Source organism: Microcaecilia unicolor, chromosome 11 (genome assembly GCF_901765095.1).
Source record: "Microcaecilia unicolor chromosome 11, aMicUni1.1, whole genome shotgun sequence".
Classification (NCBI taxonomy): domain Eukaryota; kingdom Metazoa; phylum Chordata; class Amphibia; order Gymnophiona; family Siphonopidae; genus Microcaecilia; species Microcaecilia unicolor.
In genome coordinates this window covers 16,888,135-16,910,199 of record NC_044041.1, presented here as the reverse complement: position 1 = coordinate 16,910,199, position 22,065 = coordinate 16,888,135, and the positions used below count along the sequence as shown (strand labels likewise).

The 22,065-nt window shown below is 44.3% G+C and overlaps 1 protein-coding gene across 2 annotated transcripts in view; it reads right to left on the bottom strand.

Annotated features, from left to right (window-relative positions):
• MORC2 (MORC family CW-type zinc finger 2) overlaps positions 1-22,065 on the bottom strand; it is a 155,164-nt gene that overhangs the window by 82,355 nt on the left and 50,744 nt on the right. For both annotated transcript variants that reach the window (XM_030217895.1, XM_030217896.1), the window contains exons 8-14: positions 21,554-21,713; positions 21,258-21,369; positions 20,679-20,804; positions 18,211-18,290; positions 10,335-10,417; positions 3,518-3,603; positions 3,055-3,195 (exon numbers count right to left, since the gene is read on the bottom strand). In XM_030217895.1, coding sequence (XP_030073755.1) covers positions 3,055-3,195; positions 3,518-3,603; positions 10,335-10,417; positions 18,211-18,290; positions 20,679-20,804; positions 21,258-21,369; positions 21,554-21,713 — 788 coding nt within the window. The remainder of the gene's footprint in view (positions 1-3,054; positions 3,196-3,517; positions 3,604-10,334; positions 10,418-18,210; positions 18,291-20,678; positions 20,805-21,257; positions 21,370-21,553; positions 21,714-22,065) is intronic.

Below are 22,065 nucleotides of genomic sequence, written 5' to 3'. Positions count from 1 at the left end.
GAGAAGCTGGAAATGAATGTGAGACAATATATTACCTCAGAATGCAGCAGACACCTTAAGTCAAAAAGATTGCTAGAATTCAAAGCATGCATGAAAAATGCACAAAGAAAAAAACCCGTAAAAGACCAGAGATCTAAACACACCTGGTGGCACAAATAAGGCACTGGGGATTACTAAAATGATTCCTGGGGATTACTAAAATGATTGTAGAACTCTCCAGAGGAACTGGGGGGGGGGGGGGGGGGTGAGGGGAGGATTTCAGTTGTGTGACGTGTGAGGATCCTGTCCAATGGGGGTGGGTTTGTGGGATAAGATAAGATGCAGGAAGAAATGGTTCTGTGTGTGTGAATGAGTGGCAGAGGGGGAAAAGCAAAAAGATAATAAATGCTAGAGTTGGGGGAGACGCTGGGTCTTTGGTTGCCTGTAACTCTGCCAAGATCCTTGGAGAAAAAAGGGGGGGGGGGAGATCTCAAAGTGGTTCAATAACCTAGAGTACTTGCTGCCCCCAACTATAGCAACTGTGAAGTTGTGAGAGCTTAGGGTAGGTAAGGGGAACCCAGCCCGAAAGCAGGGGAAGCCAGGGTGCAACTCGAGAACTGCATTGCTGGAAAAAGGACTGCCTAAAGGGTTTTTGCCTGAGGGAAGTAGATTGTGATCAAGGAATAGCAGGAGCAGCCTTGGATTACTGCCAGTCTTTGGGACGGGTAAAGGACAGGCAGTGTCTGTAACTGTGTAAATACTGAAAGTTGCAAAAAAGATCAAGTTTTTAAAAGGGGGTGAGATTGTAATACACAGTCCTGAACGGACAGGAAGAGTTCTACAGGAGCTTAGTCGAGATCGGGAGGCGGGGATAGTGCTGGGCAGACTTATACGGTCTGTGCCAGAGCCGGCGGTGGGAGGCGGGGCTGGTGGTTGGGAGGCGGGGATAGTGCCGGGCAGACATATACGGTCTGTGCCCTGAAGAGCACAGGTACAAATCAAAGTAGGGTATACACAAAAAGTAGCACATATGAGTTGTCTTGTTGGGCAGACTGGATGGACCGTAAAGGTCTTTTTCTGCCGTCATCTACTATGTTACTATGATATGAAGTTATAGAGAAATTGATTTGCCTGCCGGTTGCAGAAAGTTCAGTACAGTTGAGTTTGCATCATTTAAGAAAATCCTTAGAGTGCTGTGTGGTTTTTTTGGAAGCAGGAGTGAGGACTCTTGCTTCCTAGACTGGTGATACCTTACAGAGAAGCCCCAATTAACTTCCCAAAGCCCTGGATCTCTATTCCAGACCATTAACCCAATGACTGTGTGTGTGGAGGGAGAGCAGAGCGGAGAAACAAAGGCTGGAGAGAGAACTCGTATTTAACTATGTGCCCCAGGGTTACATTTATTTACTAGTAAAAAAGGCCCGTTTCTGACACAAATGAAACGGACGCTAGCAAGGTTTTCCTCGGAGTGTGTATGTTTGGGAGAGTGTATGTGAGAGTGAGTGTTTGAGAGTCAGAGTGAAAGTGTGAGTCCAATCCATGCTCCTCTGTCACCTGGCCCCTCCATTCATCCCTATCCAGCAATTCCGCTGTCTCCCTGAGGCCTGCCCTGCAATCCATATGCATCCATGGCCATCTGTCCCCTCCATTCATCCCTATCCAGCAATTCCCCTCTCCCTGAGTCCTGCCCTTCCAATCCATGCCCATCCATGCTCCTTTGTCACCTGGCCCCTCCATTTTTCCCTATCCAGCATTTCCCTTCTCTGCCTGAGGCCTGCCCTGCAATCCATATCCATCCATGGCCATCTGTCCCCTCCATTCATCCCTATCCAGCAATTCCCCTCTCCCTGAGTCCTGCCCTTCCAATCCATGCTCCTCTGTCACCTGGCCCCTCCATTCATCCCTATCCAGCAATTCCCCTCTCTGGCTGAGGCCTGCCCTGCAATCGATATGCATCCATGCCCATCTGTCCCCTCCATTCATCCCTATCCAGCAATTCCCCTCTCCCTGAGTCCTGCCCTTCCAATCCATGCCCATCCATGCTCATCTGTCACCTGGCCCCTCCATTTTTCCCTATCCAGCAATTGCCCTCTCTCCCTGAGGCCTCCCCTGCAATCCATATCCATCCATGCCCATCTGTCCCCTCTATTCATCCCTATCCAGCAATTTCCCTCTCTCCCTGAGTCCTGCCCTCCCAATCCATGCTCCTCTGTCCCCTGCCCCCTCCATTCATCCCTTTCCAGCAATTGCCCTCTCTCCCTGAGCCCTGCCCTCCCAATCCATGCCCATCCATGCACCTCTGTCCCCTGCTTCCTCCATTCATCCTTTTCCAGCAAGTCCCCTGTCTCCCTTCCATGACCCCCCCCTCGCATCCATGCTCCTCTCTCTCCCATGTCCCAGCCTGGGCCGCCCTCTTCTCCCCCCCCCCCCTTCGCATCCATGCTGTCGTTTCTCCCCTGCCCTCCCGCTCCCATTATTGTACTTTAATGGCCACCCTCTTCTCTCCCCCCAACATGGGTTTTTTTTTTTTTTCTTGTTTTTAAATTTACCTCCGTGGCGGTTCCGGCAGCGAAGCGTCAGGTAAGGAGGCGGTGCTCCCGACGTCTAGGTTTCCCTTCGCTGTGTTCCGCCTTCTTTTGACGTCATCCTTGACGTCAGAAGAAGGCGGAACACAGCGAAGGGAAGGCTAGACGTCGAGAGCGCCGCCTCCTTCCCTGACGCTTCGCTGCCGAGCGTTGCGATTGGTTGAGTGTCATTGCTCCGCCCTCGACGTCATCACGTTTGACGCATGGGCGGGGCAGACACAATGCGATCTCACCCCCTTCACTTAGAATGTTGTTGGCTAACAGAGGCTTCATTAGAACGTTGGAGGTGCGTTTTATATAGAGAGATTTATTGCATTTGTATCCCACATTTTCCCATCTTTTTGCAGGCTCAATGTGGCTTACAATGTATCGATCTTGATGGAAATAGTTTAGAAAATCTTATAAGTCTCTATACTTGATCCATGCAATAATGACAATCCTCAACAAGTTAGATTTTACGTATCTTTGAAACAAATTGAAACAAACTCACATGCCACCTTCCAACTGCGGTCCCACCTTCTCATACATCTTAATCAGCCGGCTGCAGTTATAAACAAACATACCATCCAGCTCCCGTTGCTCAATATTGACTCCAAAAATGAAGTTTAGTTCCTTTGGCTCCTTCAATGCTCTGAGAAAGAAGGAATATGAGTAAGAAATGGCAGGGTCCACTGGATGCTGTACAATGCCACAGATCACTCACACCTACAGAAAAGACAAACACGTACATGCGTGTGTGTGTGAGGAAAATCATTTAAACGCTCCATGGTTTAACTTAAATTTCAAGTTAATTATGTGAAATGTTCTGTAAAACATATCAACTGAAGGCTCTATAAAAACATCTTAGGAAATCCACAGTCAAATAGAACAACTAGTGAACAATACAATCTTAACTATTATGTTCTTAATTCGCAGCGCTGGACTCAGTCCAAGTTGTTTCTGTTAAATCTCACCTCTGCTTTGCCTCCTTAATTCTTTTCTTTACATCTGCCTCTCTGCGAAGTGTTATTGCTGTATTCTGCACCTGACGAAGGGTCACCTGCAGATGCCAAAAGTTTGATTAGAAACATAAAGAGCAAATGCCATGATATCATCCACAAACTCCAGAAACAAGGAAGCATTTGGTCTTATATGCTAATATTCTTTCCTTCAGTCCAACCAGATCAGTTGAGAACATATCGGTTATGCCTATCAGTCAGCAGATGGAGACAGAGGCCTAAAATCTGTGAGTTCTTCCCTCTAAGAAGCCTTGTACAGCCACAGCTCAGTAGTATTCTTGTAACCAAACTAATTTTCTCCATATAAAAACTTGAAGAAGAAAATTCAGTGCTCCAAATTAGCAATGTGCTTCTCAGTTAAAACCTAAAGAGCTACCAGCTCTTCACCACAGGATATCCTGGGTAGAAACAATAGCAGATATACAAAAAGGAACCATCTTTCTGGCTACAGGGTGGATAGGTTTGGTTACACTCAAGGTAGGAACAAAGCTTCTCTTCCTTTTCATCCTAGCCAGGCTAAAGAGTCCTAGCCGTCTTAACCTCTCCTCATAGGGTAGTCGTCCCATCCCTTTTATCATTTTTGTCGCCCTTCTCTGCACCTTCTCCAATTCCTTTATATCTTTTTTGAGATGAGGCGATCAGAACTGAACACAATACTCCAGGTGCGGTCGCACCATGGAGCAATATAACGGCATTATAACATCCTCATGCTTGGTTTCCATTCTGTTCACCTTCTTAGCCGCCGCAGCACATTGAGCTGAAGATTTCAACGTCCTATCCATGATGACTCCCCGGTTTTCAGCGCTAATGGAAACCAAGGATGCCCATCTCAAAAAGACCAAATCCAACTCATTTGGTCGTGGGAGGAGCCAGCATTCGTAGTGCACTGGTCCCCCTGACATGCCAGGACACCAACCGGGCACACACAACCTCCGCCCCCAGGGACCTGCATACTGCTGCGATGGACCTGAGTATGATATTTGAGGCTGGCAAAAAAAGTTTTTAAAGCTGTTTTTTTCAGGGTGGGTGGGGGTTAGTCACCACTGGGGGAGTCAGGGGAGGTCATCCCCGATTCCCTCCGGTGGTCATCTGGTCAGTTTGGGCATCTTTTTGAGGCTTGGTCGGAACAAAAAAATGGACCAAGTAAAGTCGGACAAGTGCTTGTCAGGGACGCCCTTCTTTTTTCCATTATCACTCGAGGACGCCCATCTGTTAGGCATGCCCCAGGGAACTTTGGTCGTCCCCGCGACAGGAAGCAGTTGGGGACGGCTTTTCGATTATACCGATTTGGGCAACCCTGAGAAAAGGACGCCCATCTCCCGATTTGTGTCAAAAGATAGGCGCCCTTCTCTTTTGAAAATAAGCCTGAAGGTCTCAAAGATGCCTATTATATCTAATTTTTCATTTACTGTAATATATTCTCCCATCTAATATCTTAGGCTTCTGGCATTCGCATGTAGACATTGTTCCTATTTACATCATCATGCTCAATACTTGACAGTATTAAATTTGCAATCTTTTGTCTGATTTTTATTTTAGGACACCTGATCACTATGGTCTCTTTTGCAACCTCACTATCCGGACACCCTATCTTCCCCATTTTGGTGATATCTCTGAAAGATACCTTATCCCGAACCATGCGCTTTTGAGCGACTGTCGGCCTTCCCCCCATTTCTAGTTTAAAAGCTGCTCTATCTCCTTTTTAAATGCCAATGCCAGCAGCCTGGGTCCCCACCCTGGTTAAGGTGGAGCCCATCCTTTCAGAATAGGCTCCCCCTTCACCAGAATGTTGCCCGGTTCCCTAACAAATCTAAAACCCTCCTCCCTTAATCATCGTCTCATCCACGCATTGAGACTCCGGAGCTCTGCCTATCTCTTGGGCCCTGAAGATGGAACAGGTAGCACTTCAGAAAATGCTACCCTAGAGGTTCTGGATTTGATCTTTTTATCTAACAGTCTAAATTTGGCTTCCAGAACCTCTCTCCCACATTTTCCTACTTCACTGGTGCCCACATGTACCAAGACAGCCAGCTCCTCAAGGAAAGTAAACAAAAACAAGAGAAACAGAAAGTCTATAAGGTTCTCCAAGCAGGAGGCTGACAAAATAAGGGCAAAAGAGGCATCATTCAAGAAATACAGAAGACCGCAACAGGAGGATCATGGAAGAGATTACCAGCTTAAACTTGGAAGCTAAGAGGGAAACGTGACAAGCGAAAGCACAGGCAGAAAAAAAAAATAGCTAAAGATGTAAAGAGTTTTCAGATATATTAGGGAAAGAAGAAAAAAGTAGGAATGGAATTGTAAGATTCAAAGATGCTAAGAACAGTTATATAGAGAGTGACAAGATTAAAGTAAATGTGCTCACAGAAGAAAATCCAGAAGGACCGTTGTTGACTGCCGAGGCTATATCTGGGAATGGAATGGATATTAAGCCATTCACAGAAGAAAGCGTGTATAAGCTTTCTTATAAACTATGGGGCTGTATGGGGTACTTCCCAGGATAATACGGGAGCTCAGAGAAATTCTGGTGGGTCCTCTTAAGGATTTAATAGATCTTTAAAGCAGGGACAGGGAAGAAGTGGGAAAACTACAGGCCGGTAAGCCTCATGTCGGTGGTAGGAAAAATAAAGGAGTCACTGCTGAAGGATAGTTAACTTTCTGGAAGCCGGGTTACAAGATCCAAGGCAATATGGGTATACCAAAGGAAAATCCTGCCAAATGAAATCTGATTGACTTCTTTGACTGGGTGGCCAAACAACTGAAGGACGTGCGCTAGATATAATCTACTTGGATTTCAGCAAAGCCTTTGATATGGTTCCTCACAGATTTGTGAATAAGCTGAGAGGGCTGAACTTACGACCCAAAGTGGTGAACTGGGGCATCCATAACGTTCCCACCGGACAGTTCCCATCCACCAATTGCCCCCCCCCCCCCCCGGCAGTTCTCATCTACTACTACTACTACTATTTAGCATTTCTATAGCGCTACAAGGCATACGCAGCGCTGCACAAACATAGAAGACAGTCCCTGCTCAAAGAGCTTACAATTCCCCCTGGACAATTCCCACTTGAGGGGGACAATTCCAACCAGGACCTTCTTCCACCTTCGGACAGTTCCTAACCGCCGGTAACTTTTTTTTTTTTTACTGTTGAATTATCTCACTGATGTTAAATTTTTCCTTTAATGAAGTCCCAGTGTTGCGGACACTCTGACGGTACATCTTGATGGTGCGTCCTGTGCGTCTTCACGGTGCGTGCTGGATAACTGTCTAGCTCTCTCTCTCTCTCCCTCCCTCCTGCGCACTTCTCGCTATCTCCCCGCCACCACAAGCAAGCTGAGCAAAGCGAGCAAGCAGCTGTTCCAGCAGCTCTTCCGGTGCTAGCGAGTGGTTTACCCTTCCCTTGTGTCTTGCTCTCGTCCTCTCCCTTGCGCACCTCACCTCACTGTTTCCCCACTGCCATGAGCAAGCTGAGCAGAGCAAGCAGCAACAGCAGCTCTTCTCTTGCTTAGCTCAGAAACTGCCCTGCGACTCCCCTCCCGCTGCCGCACATTCAAGGAAGTTTATTCAGTTTTGAGAGGCTGGTTATTCTAGGGACACTTTGCTCGTGTTGTGGGCAAAATCTATTTATTTACTTATTTACGAGCACTTAAAATGTTTTTTTTCTAGTTTACTTGTAGGCAGGGTGCAGTTAGAGGATGGGTGGGGGGCACTACCCTCCCAAATGAACTGCATGTCTGGAAGAGTAAAGGGATATGTAAAATGTGGTAGAGGAGATTAATTGTACTAGTGTGGAGTGGAGGAGTGGCCTAGTGGTTACAGTACCGGTCTTGAAACCCAGAGGTGGCCAGTTCAAATCCCACTGCTGCTCCTTGCGATCTTCAGCAAATCACTTAACCCTCCATTGCCTCAGGTACAAACTTAGATTGTGAGCCCTCCTGGGATAAAGAAATATGCATTGTACCTGAATGTAACTCACCCTGAGCCATTACTGAAAAAGGTGTGAGCACAATCCAAATAAATAAATAGTGTGGGGTTTTTTTTGTTTTGTTTTTAGTTATGGGTGAGAATTGTCCTCCCTGGTGTGGTAGGAATTGGCTCAGTGGGAATTGTCCAAGTGGGACTTGGTGGGTGGGAACTGAACTTGAACCGTGAACTGAATAAGAAACTGGTTGACTGACAGGTGGCAGAGGGTGGTGGTAAACGGAACCCACTCGAAGGAAAGTACTGTGACCAGTGGAGTGCCTCAGGGGTCGGCGATGGGGCCAATTCTGTTTAATATATTTGTGAGAGATATTGCTGGAGGTTTAGAAGGAAAAGTTTGCCTTTTTACAGATGACACAAAGATAGCCAATAGAGTGATACTTTGGAAGGTGTAGAAACCATGAGAAGGGATCTCCAAATGTTGGAAGAACAGTCAAGGGTCTGGCAGTTAAAATTTAAAGTGAAGAAATACAGATTAATGCACTAGGAGTGCAAAAATCCAAGGAATGTACCGGATAGGTGGGAAGAGATTGATAAGCTTGGCTCAGGAGAGGGAACTTGGAGTGATGGTACCTGAGATAGAGAAGGACACAGGGATGGGGACCCGTGGAAATACGCAGCAAAACCTTTGTTTATCAAAGTTTAGCACGGGAGTGGTAAAAAGCCTTGCTCCCACACTAAAAAATAAAAACCACAATTACCATGGGTCAGGCATCTCCTCCCTCTGTTCTTCCATCCATTATCTTCCTCCCCATCACAACACAAGGAAGTTACAGCAAGTTACAGCAGAAGACTGGAGGCTAGGCTGCATAGAGAGGGGTATAACCAGAAGAAGAAAGGAGGTGTTGATGCCCTTGTATAAGTTATTGGTGAGGTCCCACTTGCAGTATTGTGTTCAGTTTTGGAGGCCATATCTTGCTAAGGATGTAAAAAGATTTGAAGCAATGCCAAGAAAAGCTACAAATCTGGTATGGGATTTACGTTGCAAGATGTACGAGGAGAAACTTGCTGACCTGAACATATACACCCTGGAGGAAAGGAGAAACAGGGGTGATATGAAACAAACGTTCACATATTTGAAAGGTATTAATCCGTAAACAATCCTTTTCCAGATACAGGAAGGCGGTAGAACTAGAGGACATGAATTGAGGTTGAAAGGGAGCAGACTCAGGAATAACGTGAGGAAGCACTTTTTCACTGAAAGTGTAATGGATACTTGAAATGCCATACCGTGACACGTAGTGGAGATGAAAACCACAACGGAATTCAAATACGTGTGGGATAAACACATAGGAATCCTGATTAGAAAGAATCGAGCCAAAGAAGCTGATCAGCTTGGCACCTGATGCTAGGGTCCACTTTAGGAGTCAGCACTCAAGCAAAAGACCTAGGTGTCATTATAGACAATACGCTGAAATCTTCTGCCCAATGTGCAGTGGCAGCGACCAAAAAAGCAAAGAGGATGCTAGGAATTAAGAGAGGGATGCAAAATAAGACCAAAATTATAATGCCTTCGTTTTGCTCCATGGTGCAACTTCTTACTGCATTCAATTCTGGTCGCAGTATCTCAAAAAAGATAAAGCAGAATTAGAAAAGGTTCAAAGAAGAGAAAACAAATGATAAAGGGGATGTTCTTGCTCCAGAAAGGCTAACGAGGTTAGGGCTCTTCAGATTGGAAAAGAGACGGCTGAGGGGGGATATGAATGAGATCTACAAAATGCTGAATGGTGTGGAGCGGGTGGAGGTAAAGCTTATTCAAACAATAGAAAGACCAGGGAACACACAATGAAATTGTATGAAAATACTTTTAAAACAAATAGGAGGAAATATTTTTTCACTCAAAGACTAGTTAAGAACTGGAATTCATTGCCGGAGGATGTAGTATCAGTGGTTAGCGTATGTGGGTTTTAAAAAGGATTGGAGAAGTTCCTGGAGGAAAAGTCCATAGTATGTTATTGAGATGGACATGAGGGAAGCCACTGCTTGTCCTGGGATTGCTAGCATGGAATGGTGCTACTAATTGGGTTTCCACCAGGTACTCGTGACCTGGATTGGCCACTACTGAAGATACTGGGCTAAATGGACCCTTGGTCTGACCCAGTATGGCTATTCTTATGTTCTTAGCAGCAGCAAATGGCATGTTAAAGGATTTAAGACAACAAATCTGGCAGGCAACCTTTATAAGGACATTTTCTTCAAGTTCTACTGCACAGTTAACTTATTCGCCTCATGCCCAATTCAGCTACATTAGTTGAACAAACAAGTACATTACTGGGGAGTGCCTACCCAGATTATTGAAAGCAATTGCAAGACATTGTCAGTCAGTTGGATAATGACTGCTATTTAATTTTTGCATGCAGATTAACAATTGTATTAATATGATCAGAGTGATGCAAGGCAAAAGAAAAGCCTATCAAATAGAGACATGTTGGAAAACAAACATTACAGAAACCTACCTTTCTAAGTGGGTCCAATACTAAGGTGCATAAGCTTTTTTAGCTTGCGCTAAATGTGGAGAAGCACATTATATTTCTATGGGCGTCTCAGCATTTTCACCAGCTGATTTTTAGCGCAAGCTAAAAAAAAACCTAGTGCACCTTAGTAAAAGGCTCCCCAAATCCCTTTACTCCTGACCACGATTGAAATTCAACTTAATTGTGATACATTCAGAACTACTTCATAGTTTGTTCTGAAGGCACCTCCTGTTGTCTTGATACATTCCCCTTACACTAATCTCCCAAATTGCCAAACATCTTTCATCAAACAATGCACAAAGATAGAGAAACCTACCCTGGATTCACGGGTTACATCTCCGCTCAGTCTCTGTTCCAATGCTCGAGCCTTACTTTCTGCTTCTCTTGCCTTCTCTTCCGCTGAAGAAAAACAAGATGATAAGAAACTATGTTTGACCAAGTTATAGCCTAAGGGGGCAAGGAATCCTTTTTGAGATGACTGTAAATATAACCCAATGTCCATTTTGATTTATATTAATAATTATCCCTTACTCCTTTCATTGCAAAAGGTAAAATGTATCTCTTACCCACTAATTTTCTTTCCTTGATTCCTACTAGACCAGTCCAGTTCCAGGTAGTTATGACCATCAATCAGCAGATGGAGACAGAACAAGGACTTGAGGGCCCTGTCCTATTGGTGGTGGTGGGGGACAAGCCTGAGAGAACTACAATAACCTCCAGAGACAAACTCCCTATATCAAAAACAAAATATTTCTGAATAAGAGAGAGGAAACTGGTCTGGTAGGACTAAAGAAAAAAAATGATCAGCTAAGATTTTACCTTTCTTATTGTCCAACAAACCAGTCCAAACTTAATGGGACTTTAACAGAGCTCTCCTCAAAACTGGGCAAGATTCTGAAATCCCTGCTAAGTACTCATGCACCGAAAAACTGTTTCTTCCCTAGAAAAGATATCCACAGCCTATGATGGTTAGAAAACATATGCAAAGAGGATTACATTGCAGTCCTACAAGTCCTCAGACACTGCATGTGACTCTGCATGCAAATGTTGCCAACCTTCAGGTTAAGTGAGCTATAAGGACCTTGGCTTAAACCCAACCCCAAAAATATAAGCTGAAGAGAGCCTCTGTCATCCGTGTGCAATAAAGATTTTTAAAGCTTTTTTTCCTTTCTTGGAGCCTCCAAAATTCAAATATCTGACCTGAAATTCATGGTCACCTCCAAATAACCCATGAGGACATTTTTTCCAAAAGACGAAGAGAATGAGACTCCTCTGGAAAGATGGGTGTAATAGGGACTGATTACTACAAAAACAAATATTACCATCAGCTGAAAGGAAGGCGCACTCCAGATTGAAACATCAGCTTCCATTAAATGCAAGAATGCCTCCCGAGACAGCACCTGCAGTACTGAAAGCCATCTTGCCGACAAACAGCCACCAAGAAACCTGCCTTTAGCATAAAAACCTTCAGCAACACCTTTTTCAAATGGCTCAAAAAATGTAGAAAAAGGACACAAAGAACCAAGTGTGGGTTCCATGCCTGAAAAACTGTTAAAATGGAGGCCTTAAATGCAAGACCTCCTTCAGGAAATGAGACACATCAGGCCGCTGACAAGCCTCCTTTGAGCCTTTCCTGCAAACAAAAGGGTAAAATGTTGAAAACTGAAGCTTGAGGTATAGAGTGGGCATGCTCTCTGCTTATGCATCAAAGACCCTTCTGGCACATATGCCAGAGGGGTAGATTTCTTATGCGCTTATATATAAGTAAGGTTGTGAAAATTTAACCCACACAGCAAGATCTCCTCAATGTTAACTCTCAAGGGCCAAACCATAAGACAAATCGAGTTGAACATTCCAATCCTCTGAACCAGCAGCTCTGCTATCTGAAGGAGTCTCAAGCTCTTCCCTAATCAGAGATGTATCAGATCCATGTTCCAAAGCTTTCTGGGACATTCGGGCACTACGAGAATGACCAATCCAGTATGATATGCTCTTTTTTGCAATACTGGACAAAGTGAAAGACAGAGACCCCCATCCAAGGCCAAACCTGAAAGAGGGCATCCTCACCTACAAACCCCAATTCTTTCCACTGACTGAAGGAAATATGTACTTTTGCATGCTGCCTTGTTGCCATCAAATCCAGGACTAGAGTGCCCCACTGAGCCCAGGTAAGCGAGAAAGCCTCCTGCAATAGCTCCCATTCTCCTGGATACAGGGACTGCTTGCTCATAAAATCTGCTTGCACATTTAGAAGCAAGTCATCTTGAGCTACTATTATGCTTGTTGCTCCTCCCAGGCAAATGACAAAGACCACGGCTGTAGCATTTTCAGAAGATGTCTTGACTGCCTGAAGTCTAGTAGACCTATAGAAATAAGTAGTAGAGAATCAACATGGCCGTTTACCAGAATAACGTGTTCATTGGGCTCTCTTAACTTGGAGCATTTCCTTCAATTAAGAGGTACAAGATGCCTGTTCCGTGCTGAAGAGGGGACTGACAGGGTCATACCCGCCCAGTGTGCTCAGCATTCACGCAGGCTAATTCTTAACTTGTAGCATTTCCTTCAATTAAGAGGTACAAGCTGCCTGTTCCATGCTGAAGAGGGAAGGGGATTGACAGGGTCATACCCGCCCAGTGTGCTCTGCGTTCACACAGGGTAATCCTTCGGGTGTGTAGGCCATTCTGGGCGGAAGAGCCCAGCAATTGAGGGCAAAGTTTCACTCAGCCTACTTGGCCCAGCTGTTCCACTGGCTTTGAGGACGACGACGCCTACTCAACTGCAGTCAACTTCAAGATCCCTGATGTTGCTCTCAGCTGTGGGTAGCGAGCAGTCGCCAGTCCTGTCACTTGGCGCTGCTGCTGCTGTTGACAGCTTCTGGAGATCATAAACAGGTTGGATACAGAGACCAAAGGCTTTGGGGTCTGTGGTAAAAATACCACTAATGTCGAAACTTCTGGAGACAATTTGGAATGTTCTGGAAACTGTGTATAAAGGAATGGCAAGTCAAATGCAAAACGTTGATAAGGAAGGCAAAGACAGACTTTGAAAAAAAGACTGCATTGGAGGCAAAAACACATAGTAAAAACCTTTTTAGGTATATTAGAAGCAAGAATCTGGCAAAAGAATCAGATGGACCGCTAGATGACCGAGGGGTAAAAGAGGCACTCAAAGACAAAGCCATAGCAGAGATATTAAATGACTTCTTTGCTTCAGTCTTCCCCAAGGAAGATTTGGGACAGATACCAGCACCAAAAATGGTATTTAAAGCTGACAAATCAGAGAAATTGAATCAAATCTCTGTAAACCTGGAAGTACATAATGGGGCAATTTGACAAACTAAATAGTAGCAAATCATCTGGACTGGATGGTATTCATCCCCGAGTTCTGACAGAATTGAAAAATGAACTTATGGAACTATTGTTAGTAATATGTGATTTATCTTTAAAATCATGCATGTTACCAGAAGATTGGAAGGTGGTCAATGTAATGCCTATTTTTTAAAAAGGTTCCAGAGGTGATCCGGGAAACTATAGACCGGTGAGCCTGAAGTCTGTGCCGGACAAAATGGTAGAGACTATTATGAAGAACAAAATTACAGAGCATATTCAAAAGCATGGATTAATGAAACAAAGCCAACATGGATTTAGTGAAGGGAAATCGTGCCTCACCAATCTATTACATTTCTTTGAAGGGGTGAACAAACGTGGATAAAGGTGAGCCAGTCGATATTGTGTATCTGGATTTTCAAAAGGCATTTTACAAAGTACCTCAAGAAAGAATCCAGAGGAAACTGGAGAGTCATGGGATAGGAAGTAGTGTTCTATTGTGGATTAAAAATTGGTTAAAAAACAGAAGAGAGTAGCGTTAAATGTTAACTATTCTCAATGGAGAAGGAGATAGTGTTAAATCGCAAGAGGACTGTGAAAAACTACAAGAGGACCTTACCAGACTGGGAGATTGGGCATCCAAATAGCAGATGACATTTAAAGTGAGCAAGTGCAAAATGATGCATGTGGGAAAGAAGAACCCGAATTATAGCTAATTCATGCAAGGTTCCACATTATGGGCCACTAACCAGGAATGGGATCTTAGATGTCATCGTTGATAATACATTGAAACCCTCTGATCAACAAAATATTAGGTATTATTAGGAAAAGAATGGAAAACAAAAATAAGGATGTTATAATGCCTTTGTATCGCTCAATGGTGCGACCGCACCTCGAATACTGTGTGCAGTTCTGGTCACTGCATTTCAAAAAAGATATAGTAAAATTAGAAAAGGTACAGAGAAGGGTGATGAAAATGATAAAGGGGATGGTACAACTTCCCTATAAAGAAAGGCTAAAGCAGCTAGGGCTTGTCAGCTTGGAGAAAAGATGGCTGAGGGAAGATATGATAGAGGTCTATAAAATAATGAGTGGAATGGAACGGACAGATGTGAATCGCTGGTTTACTCTTTCCAAAAATACTAAGACTAGGAGGCACGCAATGAAGCTGCAAAGTTGTAAATTTAATACAAATTGGAGAAAATATTTCTTCGCTCAATGTTGTTGACAGAGAATGTGGTAAAATCAGTTAGCTTAGTGGGGTTTGAAAAAAGGTTTGGATAACTTCCTAAAAGAAAAGTCCATAAGCCATTATTAAGATGGACTTGGGGAAAATCCACTGCTTATTTCTAGGATAAATAGCACAGAATGCATTGTACTGATTTGGGATCTGGCCACTATTGGAAACAGGATGCTGGGCTTGACAGACGTTTGGTCTGTCCCAGTACGGCAACACTTATGTTAAATGTGCTCTGCTTTAACATCAAATATATAAGGTAACACTGAGCGTTTACAGGAGTGTGGGGGAAAAAATAAAGTTTGTATAGATAAGAAGGTTGAAGATCTAAAAACTGAGAATTCATTAAGCAATCTCAGGCAGCTGTATTGCAAGATGATTATTCCTTGAAAAATAGAAAATGTTTAAAATTATATCAGATCTCTCAACCTCTTGAATTTTCCACAGACTGACTGATCCAAACCAAATACTAAGACAGGCATTTCATGTTATAACTATTTACAAATCTGTGCCCTTTGCCAGATTTCGAATATACAATCATCACTCTAGGATGTCCCGAGCTGTATCTAAAGAAGGCAGTACTCAAAATTGGCCTAGCAAGGATTTCTGCACAGGCTACATATTTGCGAAAACCCACGTATCAACTTGATGGTTGCTGCCATGGAACCTAGCACTTGCATGAAATCTTTTGCCTCTGGAGCTTTTTTCAGCAATAGGCCTTGAAACTTCCAACCACCTTGCTCAGGAAGGAAAAACTTTCCCTTTCATATGCTGAAGTGCATGTCAAAGCATACTTCGAGATATTCAATACACTGAGAGGACAACAAGTTGCTTTTCTGGAAATTCACTATCTGCCCCAGTGACTTAAACAACTAAACCATTCAACAACAAGTGCCTACTCTCCACCTCATACTTGGCCCTGGATGAAATCAAGATGCTTTCTTTGTGAAGAACCGTAGCCCCTGCCACCATATCCTTTGTACAGGTTTGGGGGCCATGGCCAGCTCAAAGGATACAGCCTAAAACAGATGATACTTCCCCAGATTTGCGAACCTTAGGATGTGACCCTTTCAGATTGATATATGAAGGTATGCCTCCTTGAAATTCAAGGATGTTTGCAGAGTAAACCAGATCCTATCATCAAATGAAAATGTCTCCCCCGCAGAGATTCATACCCTTCAGATAAAGAACAGGTAGAAATGTGCCTTCCTTTTTTGGGACAATAAAATAAATGGATACAGGTATTACCACCTCTAAATGCCAGCTCCTGACATGGATACACTATAAATGAATCTGCGAGCTGGTGAGTAAACTTGATCACATCCAAACCCGCTGACCACACCTCAAGAAGTGACATGACCTCCTATCTGCCTAGTCAGAGAAAATGCAGCACATCACTACTCTATTGAACCCTAGTCATCTTTCCATTCAGAATGGATATTATCTGAGCCAGAAAACACATGCTGAGAGGATCTGCTCTTGCTTAAACAATAATGTTGCATCTTCCAGAATCTTGACTTCCAAGGCCAAATGAGAGGAAATTCTGGGCATGTCCTTCACCTCCCTCCCAAGATCCTTCAACTTCTGTCTGAATGGTAGCATGAGTAGAAATATTTTAGAGGCTGCTGCTGCCACTTTATTCCGGAACCAAAACAACCATCAGTCAAAACCATAAACACCATGGACCTGGCAGTCAAATTCTGGACACAAGCTCCAGGGCCACAACTTAAAAGGCCTGTTTCAATAAGGTTTCCAGTTTTTGATACTGGATATCCTTTAGAGCTGTGCCCTCCTCCACTGGAATTGTCTTCTTTTTCACAACTGTCATCAAGGCCTTCACCCTTGATTGCTTCAACTTCTCCTTTTCATCTGGCACCAAAGGATATAGCTTACCCACTGCCCTACCAACCCAGAGACCAGCCTCCAGTGTCCCACTCTGCCGATATCATGGCTTGAACACCCTAATGGACTGGAAAAGCTTTAGTGGGCTTGTGTAAATCCTCCAGGATAAGGTTCCCTGAGAAATAACTTAGCAGTTCCAGTATCTCTGTAATAATGTCTAGAAGCTCTTCCATCCAAAAGAGCCTAGACACCATGAGGTCATCACCTTCTCCTACTGGGTTCCCCTTTTCCAAATGTTCTGCCACCAAGCCTCTTTCCCATGCCACAGATGCCACTCCAATGCTCCATCCCTGCATCCATAACTACAGACTGGGCTTCTCAGTGTTTCTGTGCTTCCAACCAAGGTCTATGTCTCTCGAGATTCATCTGAGCTCAGAGATAGTCTTCTATTGGCCAAAGTGGAGGAGGCATTGAGCATGCTGCAGCATAAAAGCCCTAAGGAGGAGTAGGACAAAGTCAAGAGATAAAGTATCTCCCTGGTCCGGACCAGAAGATAACACCATGTCTTGTGACAGACCCCCAAGAGACAAGAGAGCCTCTAATCCACCTTCCACAGTGACCAATGGGGGGGAGAAGGGAAGTGAGCAAGCAGAGGAAACATGGAGAAATGGCCATGGTTCCCAAGCTTTCAGCCCGGTCCAAGCGGTTATGTTAGGAAATACTTGCAGCCGGCGAGTCTTGTGTCTGCAGCCCCTCTGCTGCATCAGATTGTGGCTCTATTAACCCCACCATGTGGTTGTGGTGTCCTGCTGCTCCGCTGTAGCAGTAGCTGTATTGTCCAAAACTGCCCTGGTGGTCACCACAGCAGCTGTAGTGTTTGGTGCGCTCCGACAGCATCCCCAGTGAGGCTCTCACATGATCTCATCAGAGGTCTCCAGATGCTCGATAGCCGATCCCAGTGGCAGGATGCACCGCTATTAAACCATGGCTCCAGTGCTGATCTCCGCACAAAACAGCCTGCTCAAAGCCAAAAAATGGGGTAGAAGCTGAAGCTGCTTTCAGCCATCCCAAATGGCTGACAAATGGACGAGCACTTCCTCCCCCATAGCAGACCTTATGCTTAACCAGAAAGACTCCTTAATAATATATGTTTAACAAGGAAGAGAAGATTATTTTTGCGCTTTTTTTTCTACACCCTCTGAAGAAAGAAGTGGGGAAGGGGTAGGAATTCCACTAGACACTCACAGCAGCACCCTGGATGCTTCTCCTGATCATGCCTGCTAAATTGAGAAACCAGCGCTCCAACTGGGCCAAGAGTTGCACCACACCAGATCAGAATTCAGCTGCATGGGATGTCCATCACTATCTGCTGAAGAAAGAGAAATACTGAAGAGCAAGTGCTGCATGATGCCCTATATAGGGGCAGGGCTCAAGTCTTTGTTCTCTGTCTCCATCTGCTGGTTGACAGGCATAACCCACTGCTTATTTCTGGGATAAGCAGCATAAAATGTTTTGTACTTTTTTTGGAATCTTGCCAGCTATTTGTGACCAGGATTGACCACTGTTGGAAACAGGATGCTGGGCTTGATGGACCTTTGGTCTGTCCTAGTACGGCAATACTTATGTACTTATGGCTCTGGATTGGTCTAGTGGACAATAAGGAATGGCTCTAGTAATCATTCATCCTTATATAGCCTGGCGCTACCCCAGTAAGAATGGGCAGTTTGCAATCCTTGTAGGAGTCCTCCCAACCAAGGCCTCCCCTTCCACACTAAGAAATGTAGTACCGATTTTTGCCATGTGCTCAGCTTTCTTCACTTCCTGCTCTGCTCGTGTTTTAAACCGATTGGATGTGTATTTGTATATCCTGTGAAGAAGGAAAAAAAAAAAAAAGATAATCCAGTTACCAAAACCAAATCTTCCCAGGGTTTCTCCATTTAATCAGAGCAACATATTCTCAAGGACAGCTCAAACAGGCAGAACCTTGTGTTAAATACAAATAATGCTCAGAGTAAAAAAAACTGTTTAGAATTATATCATGGCTACTTCCTGTCTGGTTAAAGGCCTCTACTACTGGCAATCTGTTTGGTCTACAGTACTTATTTCAACACAAAATAAGAATTTTCTAAGAAAAAAAAAAGAGTAACTGCACATACTACTACACAATCAACACAATGACTCTTGCATAGTCTTAGCACATTCAAATTCTTTCTTTAGAATTGTGTGTACTGATTAGACAATCCACACACAAATTCCATCTTGCATCCAGAGAAACTTAAGTAAACCAAGTTACTTGCCTACAGCATGTATTCTCCATGGACAGCAGGGCAGAAATTCCCACAAGATGGGAACATGTCACCGACAAGAGTCCAGTGCAAGAACATTACTCCAGCCTAGATTTCTAGAACCTCTCAACAGGCTCACTGCACATATCCGCCAGTTCCTGCCTGCCACTGCTGTTACTCTGGACCATATTAATCTTCTTTAAAGTTCAGCTTAGCATAGAATGTGGGGACTTGTATCCTGCTACCGTGTTTCCCCGAAAATAGGGCATCCCCATAAAATAAGACCTACCGAGGTTTTTGGTGCCCTTAGAAAATATAAGGCCTCCCCCGAAAGTAAGGCCTAGCAAAGTTTTGTTTTTCCCGGTAAGTAGGGTCCCCCCCCCCCCTGAGATCGCCGGGCCCCCCTCCGTCGTTCTGAAACTAACCCCCCACCCGAGATAGCGCCCCCACCCGAAGTCGCCGGACCCCAACCCCCTCTGTCGCTCCGAAACTAACCTGTACTTAAGCCTCCTTTCACTTTCCTTCCAGTTCGCAGCAAGCAGCAGCAGTAGGAGGGCAGGCCACTCCTTCCTTCCGTGTCCCGCCCTCGCCTGACGTAACGTAACGTCAGGCGAGGGTGGGGCTCGGAAGGAAGGAGAGGCCTGCCCTGCCCTGCTGCTCCTGCGAACTGGAAGGAAAGTGAAAGGAGGCTTAAGTTCAGGTTAGTTTCTGAGCGACGGAGGGGGGTGGGGTCCGGCGACTTCGGGTGGGAGCGCCATCTCGGGTGGGGGGGGGGGCGACCTCAGGTGGGGGGTTACCGGTAGTTGCAGGAGCGACGGAGGGAAGGTGGGCGGGCCAACCGTGTTTCCCCGAAATATTAAGACATCCCCTGAAAATAAGACCTAGCGCCTTTTTGGGCGCAAAAATTAATATAAGGCAGTGTCTTATATTCGCGGAAACACGGTATCTATGGAGAATATCTGCTTCTAGTAAACCACTTGGTTTTCTCCAAGGAAAAGACACTTAAGTCCTAACACAAAGGGACGAGCTACAGACTGCCTTCCACAAAAAAGTGGTCAAGAATGAGTACTGCAACAAGAAAAAAAAAAAACCAGATATCCCTCCCCCCTCCCCACACACACACACACTCAAGGAATGGCAGTGAAACTCAAAGGAATGGACCTATAGGGGTGCAGCTGGATTCTAATCCCTGAATAAATTATGGTGGATTGTCTGGCCAAACCTAATGTTGCATCAAATCTTATTGTATACAATAGTGAGATGTGAATGTATGGACAGAAGCCCATGTTGCAGCTCTGCAAATCTCTACAAAGACTGACCCCAAGTCAGCTACTGATGCTGCCATTGCTCTGACATTATGAGCTGTGATATAAACCTCAAAGGTCAGACCTGCTTGGGCATAATTGAAGGAGATGCACTTTACTAATCAGTTAAGAGTGTGAGTCTGCCAACAGCAACCCCCATCCTGTATGGTTCAAAAAAACAAAAGATGGGTAGACTTTGTATGGTCTATAGTTCTATCAGACTCCCTTGCAATCCAATACGTGCAGTGTGTGTTTTCACCTTTGTGGGCATGAGCACTGGGGAAAAAAATATATTAGCAGGACAACTAATTGACGAAGATGGAAAGATGGAACTCTTGACATTATCTTAGGAAGGAACTTTGGATGAGTGTGCAGAATGACTATTGTAAAACATTGTACACAGTGAATCGGGTACTAGGGCCTGCAGCTCACTCAATCTGTGAGATAAAATTACCACCACCAAAAAAAGATCTTTCAGGTCAATTATATCAACTGACAGGTATTAAGCAGCTTAAAAGGAGCTTTTATCAGCTGGGTTAAAATAATGTTGAGGTCTGTTCCCTTGTTTCCATCAGATAAAAAAAAGTGTACCCAGTTTTTTTAATTTGTTGGAAGAGAAAAGATGCATCACCTCTAAATTCCTTTGCAGTTGTTGTTCAATCTTACCGGGGTTTGTATAGACAGCAAGAAAGACGTTTCGTTTGCACTTTGTCTCCATGGAGAAAAATCCTCATCCTGGGATCAATGTAGATAACGGCAGCATAAGCACGGAAAGAGCGACGTTCTGGCTTCCTATTTTTTTTTTTTGGGGGGGGGGGGGGGGGGGGGGTAAAGCATATGTCAACCACAGTTACAGTCTATCCATCTCAGACATTACTACTACTATACATACAAAATAATTCATTCCAGACACTAGAGGAGTAGCCTAATGGTTAGTGCAGTGGATTTTGATTCTGGGGAACTGGGCTCGATTCCCACTGCAGCTCCCTGTGACTCTGGGCAAGTCATTTAACCCTCTATTGCCCCAAGTACAAATAAGTACCTGTACATACTATGTAAACCACTTTGAATGTAGTTGCAAAAACCACAGAAAGGTGGTATATCAAGTCCCATTCTTTCTATATAGAATACTTTCCACATGCACTAATAATACCAGCTTATCAATCCAACTGTTTAAAACAGCACACAGAATTAACCCACTGCAACATTCTGAAGCATGAAATAACAGGTCTTTCATATGCTTACGTTCCTTCGGGAGGTGTTCCTGCCATCTGAATATCTTTAGGGTCAGAAATCACATCGAGCTCTGGATCACCATTATCCATCAGCTTAAGGTTAAATATTACAACCAGTGTCCCTATAAAAAGAATGTTTATTCAAAGTTATAAAAAGAAATAGCCAAACCTGAAAAAAATAAACCCACTACTATTTCATGTCAGGATTAGTAAAATATCCTGTCTCTGCTAGGCTCCAGGCAGTAAAAGGCATCAAGCATCCCCTTGGGCTGTGACCAGCATGAGATTATGGCAGAACACACTCACCATTTTCCCCACTGATCTTCCTGAACTGCTCCATAACCTCCTCTTCAGACTTGAAGGGTGAATACTTGTAGATCAATTCAGTTTCAATGGCAAACTTCTCCATGTCCTCAGTGATTGGCTCCAGAGTGCGTGAATTCCAGGTTGGTAGGGGGACAATCACCTGTATTAAAAATAGCAGAAGGAAAACAAGATAAACAGGAAAATAAAGACTGCTCTCTTTTAAGTGTCAGCAAAACCCAAAACATGGATACTGAAAGGGAGTTATTTTAGAAACATGTCCATGTATATAATTGCATACACATGTAAATGGTGATTTCAAACAGCCACTACTCACACCTGATGATCCACACCATACATAGTTTAAGGAGGCATGGTTTGAGTGGGCCAAAAATCTACAGGTGTATTCCCCGTATTTTATTTATTTTGATGGTAATACATGTTTATAAGGGGGGGGGGGGGGGGGGGGGGGGAAATGTCCCCATGTGTGTTGAAGCAGCTCAGAGGCATGCTCA